The 13,867-nt window shown below is 30.2% G+C and overlaps 1 protein-coding gene across 1 annotated transcript; it reads right to left on the reverse strand.

Annotated features, from left to right (window-relative positions):
- Positions 1-2,822: 2,822 nt before the first annotated feature.
- Positions 2,823-7,396, reverse strand: LOC134683418 (piggyBac transposable element-derived protein 4-like). The gene is made up of 5 exons (XM_063542704.1): positions 5,851-7,396; positions 4,824-5,178; positions 4,391-4,574; positions 3,925-4,111; positions 2,823-3,557 (listed from the first exon to the last, which is right to left on the reverse strand). The coding sequence occupies exons 1-5, from the start codon at positions 6,331-6,333 to the stop codon at positions 3,003-3,005; spliced, it is 1,764 nt and encodes a 587-aa protein (XP_063398774.1). The 5' UTR covers positions 6,334-7,396; the 3' UTR covers positions 2,823-3,002.
- Positions 7,397-13,867: the final 6,471 nt, after the last annotated feature.

Genomic DNA, 13,867 nt, shown 5'->3' on the forward strand with positions numbered 1-13,867 from the left:
CAATATTTAAATGTTATGACTAAAAATTGTGTTCGCATCAACTAAGAGTGCCTGCATGTCCTTTTTTTATTCAAAATATTGAATCGTTAACAAAATTCAATAGTTTTCATATCTCAGACTGACTCATATAATAAAATTATTTATCGCAACAACCAAAATGGACCATATAAGCATTTTATTATGTAAATCTATATAGCCGCATAGTAAATGAGTTATATTTTCATGTAAGGATTGATTGTATAATAAAATAGGTAGCAATATTTGAATATTATGACTAAAAAAGTTTGTTCGCATCAATTTAGAGTGCCAGCATGTCCCTTTTTATTCAAAATATTGCATTGTAAACAGAATTCAGTAGTTTTCATACCTCAGACTGACTCATATAATAAAATTTTTTGTCGCAACAACCAAAATGGACCATATAAGCATTTTATTATGTAAATCTATATAGCCGCATAGTAAATGAGTTATATTTTCATGTAAGGATTGATTGTATAATAAAATAGGTAGCAATATTTGAATATTATGACTAAAAAAATTTGTTCGCATCAATTTAGAGTGCCAGCATGTCCTTTTTTTATTCAAAATATTGAATCGTGAACAAAATTCAGTAGTTTTCACACTTCAGACTGACTCATATAATAAAATTATTTGTCGCAACAACCAAAATGGACCATATAAGCATTTTATTATGTAAATCTATATAGCCGCATAGAAATGAGTTATATTTTCATGTAAGGATTGATTGTATAATAAAATAGGTAGCAATATTTGAATATTATGACTAAAAAAATTTGTTCGCATCAATTTAGAGTGCCAGCATGTCCCTTTTTTATTCAAAATATTGCATCGTAAACAAATTCAGTAGTTTTCATACCTCAGACTGACTCATATATATAAAATTATTTGTCAGCAACAACCAAAACTGACCATATAAACATTCTATCATGTAAATCTTTATAGCCATATGGTAAATGAGTTATATTTTTATGTTATGATTGATTGTATTATATAAAAGGTAGCAAAATTTGAATATTATGACTACAAAAAATTGGTTCCCATCAATTAAGAGTGCCAGCATGTACTTTTTTATACAAATTATTGAATCGTAAACCAATTTGTGTAGTTTTCATACCTCAGACTGACTCATATAATAAAATTATTTGTCCGCAACAACCAAAACTGACCATATAAGTAATTTATTATGTAAATCTATATAGCCGGCATAGTAAATGAGTTATATTTTGATATAACAATTGATCGTATAATAAAAAAGGTAGCAATATTTAAATGTTATGACTAAAAATTGTGTTCGCATCAACTAAGAGTGCCTGCATGTCCTTTTTTTATTCAAAATATTGAATCGTTAACAAAATTCAATAGTTTTCATATCTCAGACTGACTCATATAATAAAATTATTTATCGCAACAACCAAAATGGACCATATAAGCATTTTATTATGTAAATCTATATAGCCGCATAGTAAATGAGTTATATTTTCATGTAAGGATTGATTGTATAATAAAATAGGTAGCAATATTTGAATATTATGACTAAAAAAGTTTGTTCGCATCAATTTAGAGTGCCAGCATGTCCCTTTTTATTCAAAATATTGCATTGTAAACAGAATTCAGTAGTTTTCATACCTCAGACTGACTCATATAATAAAATTTTTTGTCGCAACAACCAAAATGGACCATATAAGCATTTTATTATGTAAATCTATATAGCCGCATAGTAAATGAGTTATATTTTCATGTAAGGATTGATTGTATAATAAAATAGGTAGCAATATTTGAATATTATGACTAAAAAAATTTGTTCGCATCAATTTAGAGTGCCAGCATGTCCTTTTTTTATTCAAAATATTGAATCGTGAACAAAATTCAGTAGTTTTCACACTTCAGACTGACTCATATAATAAAATTATTTGTCGCAACAACCAAAATGGACCATATAAGCATTTTATTATGTAAATCTATATAGCCGCATAGAAATGAGTTATATTTTCATGTAAGGATTGATTGTATAATAAAATAGGTAGCAATATTTGAATATTATGACTAAAAAAATTTGTTCGCATCAATTTAGAGTGCCAGCATGTCCCTTTTTTATTCAAAATATTGCATCGTAAACAAATTCAGTAGTTTTCATACCTCAGACTGACTCATATATATAAAATTATTTGTCAGCAACAACCAAAACTGACCATATAAACATTCTATCATGTAAATCTTTATAGCCATATGGTAAATGAGTTATATTTTTATGTTATGATTGATTGTATTATATAAAAGGTAGCAAAATTTGAATATTATGACTACAAAAAATTGGTTCCCATCAATTAACCCTTTCCTCCATGAAATTTTTTTTTTTACGTACCTGATTCGCATAGGATTTTTCAATAAAATGTTGAAAATAAGCCTACTTTAATGAAATATTGACTGTGCCTTTATTACACCATCTATATATATATATAATTTTGGTCAGTTATATATAAAAATAAGCGCTTTACTTTCTTAAAAAAAAAAATCATATATTTGGTTGCCATGGTAACTATTTTATAGAGATAAGTATGAAAATATGCTAAAATTAGGATAGCCACTTATAACAGCAGTTAAATCTTCTGGGAACCATTAATTGTTTGACTGACTATGAATAACCTGAATGTTAACTTTTAAATGTGCTTTAAGTCTCCATTTTTCTCCATAGCAACCGATTTCTTTCCCTAGCAACAACAAAAAATTGTGATGAAAAAAAAAAAAAAAAAAAATTGTTGACTGTTATATTACATATTTAAGAAATATAAAGAGATGTTTTATCAGGATATGTTTCCGTAGCAACAAATATCATCCAAAGCAACTAAGAGAAATTTGTTTAAAATATGAAAATTGAACAGCAGTCCATAGAAAACAGCATCAAAAAAAATCTTTTCATTCACTATGATGGCCATGACATAGCACAAAAAAATCAATATAAATTTGTTTTGTTATCTAGTATTTTAATTAAATGGTAATCCATGTTCCTCATGATACTGTCCAAAGCATGCTTCTTTACATAAGTGAATGTTGCAATTAATGCAGCCATAGACAGTTTCTTTTCGCTTTTTTTCACCCTGCTTGGTGCACCATTTACACCTTCTTTTATTTCTATTTAAGCGAACACTGACATGATCTTTATTCAATTGCTTGTTAACAGTTTTCTTTGTTCTTTTGGTAAAATTTCCTATAAGCTGCTTTGCAACTTCAATTCTAAAATCCAACAAAGAATATCTCTTCTTTCTTGGCGGATACCCAACTGATTCACTCAGAACTATATATCCATTTGTAATGCATAAATTAATCATATAAAAAAACAGGTATTTCCACCACTTTTTAGCTGGTCTACCGACTGGTGTTTTGGCACGCAACTGGTTGTTCCTGTCCACACCTCCCATATAATTATGGTAACCTTCAACTGGAGGTGGCCTATCGATTTCGACTCTATTACCATTCTTTTCTCTTCTGAAAGTGGACCCTTCACCTGTCGGGTTAGAATTTGTAGACAGGAAATGTACCTGAAAAGAAGTTTGTTAATTCAATGATTGTTCAGAATAGAAACAGTTATAAGTACAACAACAGACCAAACAACAAGAAAAAATATCATTATTGCTGTACTTCATTCTAAGTGACATAAAGTCATCGATCTTTCAGCAACAAATCCTGTAAATATATATATATCATGTTTTATAACCTTATCTTGCAAAGAATTTTTTTTAGGTATAGTTTTAGATTTAAAAAAAAGATAGGAAACTTAAAAACAAATTTTAAAATTTTCTTTATGATTGTTTTTTTAGTTTATAGATTGAAATGAATTCTTATCTTATTTTAAATATAATATACTGATAAATTTTCCTCATATGTCAGTATATTCTGTGAACTAACTTTTTTCTTATCTTGCCACACAGTTGCTACCAAATTTCCATTCTGGCATGCAATGCTCTCCCCTCGCGCCATCCTTGGGGGATCTGTTATGTCATCTGGAAGACCAATTGATGTGCATTTTATTGTACCACATCCATAAATGCCATTTCTTTCCAAACATCTCAACAATGGTACTGATGTAAAGTATCTGAAAATGAACATTAAAACATATTTTTTTTGTTTCTATGATTTTTTGAATCATTAATAAATATTTTTCTAAGTCCATGTTTATGGCCTTGTTTATTTTCAATCTATTTTTTTTTTCATATTTCATTAATTGTTTTCAAAATATGATTTATACAACAATGACATCACATGGTTATTATTCTCTTGTTTTATTTTTGGGATATTACAAGGATTACAAAGTAATAATGCACACTTTAGATCTATTTTTGTTTTTCTTATTTTAATGTAATAATGTAATTACCTATCCATATATATATGGTGTCCTTTCCATTTAAGATCCTTGCATAGCAGTTTCACCACTTTTTCCCCTAGTTTTGGTCCTTTATTTGGATCGTCCTTGCCCATGTATACGTTGAATTGATGACAATATCCAGATGAAGAGTCAGACCTCATCCAGACTTTCATGCCTCTTTTGATTGGTTTTCCTAATAAGAAAAATCATCTTTTGTTATTTTACATTCTATTTGTATTTTTCACCAGGTCAAAAGAGAAAATATGTTAAATCAAAATGTGGAATAATTACCAATGAGACAATTCTCCACCTTGGACTAAGTGACAAAAGTGTTGACAACTATACTCACCTAACTGCCTTCAACAATAAGCAAAGCTACACTGCATATAAAGTTAAAAGCACAATAAGGAGATAATTTAATTGTGTACAAATAATATATTACCTGGCATGTACTGTTTAATTGAGAATCTTCCCTTGTATTTAACCATTGCTTCATCCACTGTTTGATTCTGTTTTGGTTTGTAATGGTCTTTGAAAGTATGATCTACCATGTTGATCATTGGTCTTACTTTATGTAGTTTGTCGAAACCTTCACTGTCCCTTGGAACTGCTGTTTGATTGTTGTTGACATGTATATATTGATATAGTTTTGAGAATCTGTTTTCGGTCATAACACTTCTTATGCCAGCATTTCCTAAGAAGGGATCTGAACTCCAGTACAGTCTGTATGATGACAGCTGCATCACTCCCATCAAAATGTTGATTCCAATGAATGCTTTAATTTCAGCAGTTGTAACCTGTTAAATTAGAATAAATACTCAGATTCCGGTGATTGTAATAAAGAGTTGCTGTATTTAGATATTGAATGGATTTAATATGTATGTTTTATTTGAAATAACCTTTGTTTGTCCTTGTATTCAGTATTTTAATTCCAAAACTGAAAGTCAGGAACAAAAAAATATGAGAAGTATTATACATGGACTGGATTTAATTGATACAGATTAGATTAGAAAAAGAACATGTAGTTAATGTGTAATATGGTGTGCATTTAGGATATATTTGCTGTATAAAATATTCAATACTGAACTCATTCCTGGAAAAGCAGAACCCTTTAATTTTTGGGTGTGATAATTAATACATCTGAATCAGGACATGTTGTTTGAACCCAACCTCCCCATTTTATAAATGGCTGGACCCCCCCCCCCCCCCCCCAAACCAGGTTTTAGATACAAGTACATTATTTTACCCTTTATAATACCAGCACTTGCCTCAAAAATTATCCACATAACCCTCTTCTATTAAACTCTACTTATAGAAAAGACATCTTTGTGACTCCCCACCATCCCTTTTTCCCAGGTTCATAGAAGATTTTAAAGAAAAAGATGAGATTGATGGGGGACAGTTTCATTTATAAGACATGAATCATACACCAATCTCAATATTTCATTATATGATAAAATTTTGTTTACCTCTTCCCAATGCTGGTCATTTTCAGAAGTTTGTTGGGCATACAGGTTAGTTTGCTCTGTAAGGTGTTGAAAGAATCTCTCTTCAAAAAACAACTGGAAAAAATCAACAGCTTGTGCATTCAATGGCAACATGTGCACAGGACCTGTCATTTCACTAAAATCAGGAATATCAATATCCTCCAGCTGTTCTGACCAAAAGTCCTCATCCGATGTACTTGTTAGTTGGCTGCTGGGTATTTCACTTAACTGAGAATCATACTCCCCATCACTGTCTGGCAATTCATCATTATCTTCCTCAATGTCAGAATCCGGGTTTCTGTCAGAAAGATCTGAAGCTCCATCAGATTCTTCTTCAAACGATAATTCTGATGTTCTCACTGAACTAGGTGGGCTAACAGAACCCGGACTATCACTTTCGTCCTCCAAATCTGATAATACGAATCCCGAAAATTGAGAGGATTGGGAAGAAAGGAAAATATCCATTCCTTCAGTCGGCCATGTTTTTATTACCCAAAATGAATCTCCAAGTACACAAAAGTAAAAGCTGTGTATTTTTTTTGGCAAAATGATATATCATGAACATAGAAGTTCACGGAATACTGTATGGATGTTTTTATTAAAATAAAGTTCGATAATGAAAGGATTTCGTCTTTTTAATGAAAAAACAGCGGTGCAAGTGGGGTACTATTTTTGTTGATTCCGAGTTGTGGGCGGGGTTTTGAAGTCCGAGAAGAAAAAGTTGAAAAACTGCTTATTTACGTTCAATTTCTCAAAAAAAAAATTCCAGGCTTACAGATTCAATTTTCATCAGATATATCATAAAAATGCAATGAAAGGTTAATTATTTCTGGTTGATAATAGTTATATGTTCCCGCCCACTGTATGACTCGTTGATGCGTAATCGCCGGAAGTCTGAAAAGGGATTCCCCAAAGAATTCACATGTTTACATTTTACACGGTATCAACTTCTTGTCCAAAATGTGTCGTAAAACAGAACGGTATGACATCGACTGCATAGCTTTCATTTCCTAAATGAATTCCTGATATTCCAAATGTTATTTTAAGGCCAATTACGATTTATAGATCATTTGATTGCAATTTTCTTGTTGTTTTAAACTTGGACAAACATCGACTTGATCTTCATCATTTTAGAAATTCAAAAAATCTTACCAGCGCTCAATTCACTTCAAACTATATCGTACAAAATGAAGATAGTGCATTTAATTGACAGTTTTTTAAATGACGCATGACAGAAATCGTGTTTAATTCGATTTCGGCTGCTTTCAAAAGTTGTCAACAAAAAGTTAGACAAAATGGCGACGGCGTTAAAAAAAAAGAAAACAACAAGTTTAAATTTATAATTCACGTTGATGAACAATTATTTCATCAACACAAATAACACCATTTATTAACGAATTTATACTTTTTATTTTGGATACAACTTTGGTCAAATCTGACACGGATTACTCGAGAAAAATGCGTTTCATCTGAGATAGTAAATGAGGCGTCAAAAGGCGTCATTATGGAGTAAAGGGGGAGGCGTCAAAAGGCGTCATCATGGAGGAAAGGGTTAAGAGTGCCAGCATGTACTTTTTTATACAAATTATTGAATCGTAAACCAATTTGTGTAGTTTTCATACCTCAGACTGACTCATATAATAAAATTATTTGTCCGCAACAACCAAAACTTTCCATATACGCACTTTATTATATAAGTCTATATAGCCATATGGTAAATGAGTTATATTTTCATGTAATAATTGATTGTATTATATAAAAGGTAGCAATATGTGATTATTATGACTAAAAAAAATGGTTTGAATCAATTTAGAGTGACAGCATGTACTTTTTTATACAAATTATTGAATCATAAACCAATTTAAGTAGTTTTCATACCTCAGACTGACTCATATAATAAAATTAGTTGTCGCAACAACCAAAATGGACCATATAAGCATTTTATTATGTAAATCTATATAGTCACATAGTAAATGAGTTATATATTATGTTAGGATTGATTGTATTATATAAAAGGTAGCAAAATTTGAATATTATGACTAAAACAAATGTGTTTGCATCAATTTAGAGTGCCAGCATGTACTTTTTTATACAAATTATTGAATCGTTAACCAATTTAAGTAGTTTTCATACCTCAGACTGACTCTCATTATAAAATTATTTGTTTAGCAACAATCAAAACTGACCATATTAGCATTTTATTATGTAAATCTATATAGTCACATAGTAATTGAGTTATAAGAATTGATTGTATAATACAAAAGATAGCAATATTTAAATATTATAACTAAAAAGTTTTGTTCTCATCAATTTAGAGTTCCAGCATGTCCTTTTTTTATTCAAAATATTGAATTGTAAACAAAATTCAGTAGTTTTCATACCTCAGACAGACTCATATAATAAATTATTTGTTCGCAACAACCAAAATTTACCATATAAGCACTTTATTATATAAGTATATATAGCCATATGGTAAATGAGTTATATTTTCATGTAAGGATTGATTGTATTATATAAAAAGTAGCAATATTTGAATATTATGACTATAAAAAATTTGGTTCTCATCAATTTAGATGCACTTTTTTATACAAATTATTGAATCGTAAACCAATTTAAGTAGTTTTCATACCTTATACTGAATCATATTATAAATCCATTTGTTTCGCAACAACAAAAACTGACCGTATTAGCATTTTATTATGTAAATCTATAAAGCCACATAGTAAATGAGTTATATTTTCATGTAAGGATTGATTGTATTATATAAAAGGTAGCAATATTTGAATACAAATTAAAAAAAATTAATTTGCATCAATTTAGAGTGCCAGCATGTACTTTTTTATACAAATTATTGAATCGTAAACCAATTTAAGTAGTTTTCATACCTCAGACTGACTCATATTATAAAATTAGTTGTCCGCATCAACCAAAACTGACCATATAAGCACTTTATAATGTAAATCTATATAGTGGCATAGTAAAGACGTTGTATTTTCATGTAAAGATTGATTGTATAAATTAAACGGTAGCAATATTGGAACAGTATGAATAAAAAAATGGGTTCGCATCAATTTAGAGTGCCACAATGTATTTTTTTTTATTCAAAATATTGAATTGTAAACAAAATTCAGTATTTTTCATACCTCAGACTGATTCATATAATAAAATTATTTGTCCCCAACAACCATAACTGACCATATTAGCACTTTTTATGTAAATCTATATAGCTGCCTGCATAGTAAATGAGTTATATTTTAATTTAATGATTGATTGTATTATATAAAACTGAAAGGTAGCAATTTTTGATTAGCTATGACTAAAAAAATTGTTGGTATCAATCATGTCAATTTAGAGTTCCAGCATGTCCTTTTTGGATTCAAACTATTGAATTGAAACAAATTTCAGTAGTTTTCACACGACTGACTCGTATTATAAAATTATTTGTCGGGAACAACCAACACAGACCATATTAGCACTCTATGTAGCTGAATAGTAAATGAGTTATAAATCCATTGCAAAGGATCGCAATATTTGAACATTTAAATTGACGGATTGGTACGAATGACGTACATACTTATGTTACACTTTATTATTACCCCTGTACACATTACGTTTGATTATTTGTCAAAACTGAAGCTTAAATCATGTTAATCCAAGACAAACGAGGGGAATTTCGATTAAAAATTATGTATTAAATGCACCGAGTTATAGTTAGGAATTCGAAGAGACAATTAAAAATGGGGAAAGAAACAACGTAAACCATGATGTGTATATCCCATCATATAAAAATATGTTTCCGATGTCTCGGATAACCTTTCTTTCCGTATCGATATTTGTACATGTAACTTTTGAAAAGAAAATATAGAAAATCTGCTAATAAGTAAAAATAATGGACTTAATGGAACTGATTGTGTGTGATTGAATAAAATTCATATTCGAATTAAAAGAGTTTTTTTAATTGTTCTGGTTTAAAACACATATACGTAAAATACAAAGACTAAAGGTTGTTTTTATAAAATAAATAAACAAATGAACTTCAATCAGTTAACGCGAAAAGTAAACGCGCGTTTACTTTCAAGTGCACGTAAAAATACACTTTTAAAATCTGTAGTAAACGCCCGTTTACTTTTAAGTGCACGTGAAAATGAAGTAAACGCCCGTTTACTACTGACTAAACGGACACAAAGTAAACGCCCGTTTACTCGGGTAGACATTAGAAATTTCCATTTTGACCGCGTTAACGTAATAATAGTAAACGGGCGTTTACTAGTAAACGGGAAATTTGAAGTAAACTAACGAAATATGTGCACGCGGCGTTAACTTGCGTTTACTTTATGTAATGCTTGGTCTGCACCCAACTGTAGTGTTACAATATACAAATGTAAACAGGTTTACAGATAATGGTAAGATAGTACCAGTCCTTTTCATGATACCACTCACTGTATACACATATTTTGAGATATGAAGATAACTTATACAAACGCATTTACGAAATAAATGACCAATGTTTCAAGAGTTAATACAAACGAGGTTATGAACAAGACATGACCGATTCCAGACCGACGCTACAAACACAATTACATTATTGAAACAATCAACTAATGTTATAAAATTTTTAACATTCTCAATCGACATCAGTATTTGAGAAAATGTTCTAAAATCATACTAAAATGAGTACTTAATAATTTTATTCAATAATGCATTAATAAGTTGTCTTATATCGTATTAATATTTGCTGTCTTTAAAAACAAGGTCATCGTAAAATGAATTTGGAATATATATCCTGTTTGTTATATAATTATATTACATGCACCTATTACGCGTCAGTAAATAACCAAATATTCATTCAAATAAAAATAATTCAATTAAAGCTTTAAGTTTTTCTATATTGAAATATTCAATGTTTACCAGTACCATATATTACATGTGTGTTCATTGAAATCTATAAGGTAACTGTAGACACAGCATTGCAACATACAGGAAACAAGCAATACTGTAATTGTACTTATGTTCGCGGTTGGCTTATCATCGCGAAAATAAATACACACGCATCTAAAATTCAACCTTTTAACTGAAAACTAGTCTTGTAAACTTTACCTTATTAAACCAGGGATATCGTCATCATAAATTACTTAAAACCTGTACTAAATTTGTCCATTGGCTTTTAAGTTTGGTTGTACCTATAGAAAACGTATTTCAAACAGGATATCAAATCCTCATGTTTACGGAAATGTTGTTCACCGTGCCCAGAAATTAAGGAGTGATACATGTAAACTTATCGCTCCTTTAAATAAACTTATTCTAAAAGGTTACCAATTCAACACTGTAATAAGATCATTGAATATTGTTTTATTGGTATCAATATTGGTTTTGTAATCAATAAATTAAAAGCAAACTAAATATTACTAGTATGTTATATAAATATACACATTCATGGATCTACAATCTGTCGATAACTGTAACTTGGCATTGCAAAAAGTCATGTTTTTTTCTGACGTCTTTAAATTAATTCCATTGGATTTTGGATAAGTACGGATTAATAGTTTATTCTTAAATGCATGATTTTTTTATCAGTAGTTAGTGGCTTTGAACTAGCTGTCAGATAACTGTGAGTACTTTAAGATATGTCCTTAGTGTCTTTTTTGTTGTCTGGATTTACAAGTACCCGCTTGTATTTTTGTGCATTTGATGAGTTATGCTTTTTTCAACTGATTTTTATAGTTAGTTCTTATGTTGTACTATAATACCACTGTCCCAGTTTAAGGGGATGCTTGGGACCCCTCTATCATGTTTAACCCCGCCACATTATTTATGTGTGTGACTGTCCCATTCAGGAGCCTGCAATTCAGTGGTTGTCATTTGTTTATGTGTTATATATTTTTTGTTCGCTCTTATTTTTTTATATAAATAAGGCCGTTAATTTTCTCGTTTCAATTGTTTGACATTGTCATATCGGGGCCTTTCATAGCTGACTATGCGGTATGGGTTTTGCTCATTGTTGAATGCCTTACGCAAACCTATAGTTGTTAATATCTGTGTCATTTTGGTCTCTTGTGGACAGTTGTCTTATTGGCAATCATATCACACCTTCCTTTTTATAAGTATATCGATGTCATGACATATTTTCAACCCTGTTAATCCAATAAATGAACAAACTAGATTAATACTTACAGGTGACATGTTAATACCAATTAAAGATCAAAGAAACAATTAAGACTGGAGATTACCTTGAACCGTATGATTTTCTTTGTTTTTACAAACATATGCGTATATATGTTGAAGCAGACAATGTTTTTGAAAGCTTTACTGTAATCATTTGATAGCAAATACAATTGTAATTATAATTATATTTTAAGAAATAAAATAAGCACACAAAAGTACACAAAAAGATTAACACAAATAAACAAAGTTACTACAGTGGAATTATTTCGATTTCTAATTATTTTCTAAAATATTCGAAGGATGTTGATTTTGTGTATACCGGTTATGATACGTTTGATTTTTAAACTTTTTAAGTTCACAATATCCTATTGCTTCGTATTTTTACTTCTGCGCAGCTAAATTTGCTCTAAATTTCCACACTTGATTTTCGAATAACTCATCGGGGTTTTAAAGGATAAATCAGGAATGTGCTCTGCAGTTGTATATACCAGACTGTTACACAAGGGGACTGTCGGGGCAGATAGGGGTAGGATTGAAATTATAGTTCACGTGTGAGAGAAAGGCAACGAAGGCTAATGACAGTTTGAGTTTTGGATTGGAATTGGAAGAAGTTGAGGAAAGTACCTCTCTCCAACATATCAAAACATTTTTATATAAGTGAAGACTTATTGAATTATTGTAATACCATTAAATTAAACAATAATCTAATAAAATAAAAGTACAAATAAATAGCTCAATATTTGATATATTGATTCTGGTTTCAGGGTTTTGTAAACCAATGATAGTCTGAAAGTTAGGAGTCGCCAATAACTATAATTCCAGCAAACAATTCATCATTGCAAAAACCGTTTTAAAAATGTTTTGTTTGAATGAAGTAGTCTCATTCCTTAATCAGGTGGGGTAATGTTTAATATGAACTACATAAGTATGGTGGAATATATGATGCTTGGTTTCATTTTAATTTAGAGTGCCAACATATAACCTGTTTGAACGAACTTGGTTTTAATATTGATCAAACATACACATGTAATTGGATTTTACAACTAGTACCTTCATTCCTAAAAACAAATAAGCGATTGTTATTCAGGACTGCGTATTTATCGAGAATGTTTAAAGAATTCACTATTTTATGACAAGAAACTATAAGGTGTCAGACCACCAATTAAATATTCCTATCAGTTCAACCAAATTTTGCAATTTTCACAGCTTTCTAAATATGATACCTGCAGTGTACCTTCATCGAAAGCAGGTTTATCCTGATTTGTACATGTATCAGCTTTATGCATGCCAATTTTCAACAAACTCTAAGGCCCCTTAAGAAAAAAAACTGACCTTTAAAAAGACGTACTCCAAAAATAACCCTCTAGTTTTCTGGAAACCTTGAATAAGTATACTATGGAGTGCATTAATTCTCAATGTTTAATGCAAACTCATAGACAAGTAATTTTGGCTCAAAATGGTCTAAATATAGTTCCCTTTCGCCAAAAGTTTCATTTCTGCAAATTTGTGGGTTAGTTGAGGTAATAGGACATCAAAAACACTATTTTGAGTCAAAGAAGGGCAGTATATACATTCGTACTAAATCGGAGGGAGTAATTGGTGGTCTGACACTTATAAACACGTCATATATCAGGTCAACAAATAGGTGCTGACTTGAACACAGTCACGCAAAAAGAGTTGTCACAAAGTATACTTAAAGCAATCAATGCAAATACAATGTATTTCCAGTGTCAATTACAACTACAGTCAAACCTGCTTAATATACCAATGTATAAATTAAAACCCTGTGTTAAAAAAAACACTCAATTTAGATCCGTCTGTAGTACATTTCATATAA

This window comes from Mytilus trossulus, chromosome 9 (genome assembly GCF_036588685.1).
Source record: "Mytilus trossulus isolate FHL-02 chromosome 9, PNRI_Mtr1.1.1.hap1, whole genome shotgun sequence".
NCBI classification, from domain to species: domain Eukaryota; kingdom Metazoa; phylum Mollusca; class Bivalvia; order Mytilida; family Mytilidae; genus Mytilus; species Mytilus trossulus.

Bases quoted from the DNA above. Each gene is read 5' to 3' on its own strand.
- LOC134683418 (XM_063542704.1), bottom strand. From the start codon at position 6,333: ATGGATATTTTCCTTTCTTCCCAATCCTCTCAATTTTCGGGATTCGTA. The intron at 4,575-4,823 runs GTAATATATTAT...TTTTCTTATTAG, and splicing joins AATTAAACAGTACATGCCAG to GAAAACCAATCAAAAGAGGC. The intron at 3,558-3,924 runs GTTAGTTCACAG...ACTTCTTTTCAG, and splicing joins TGTGGCAAGATAAGAAAAAA to GTACATTTCCTGTCTACAAA.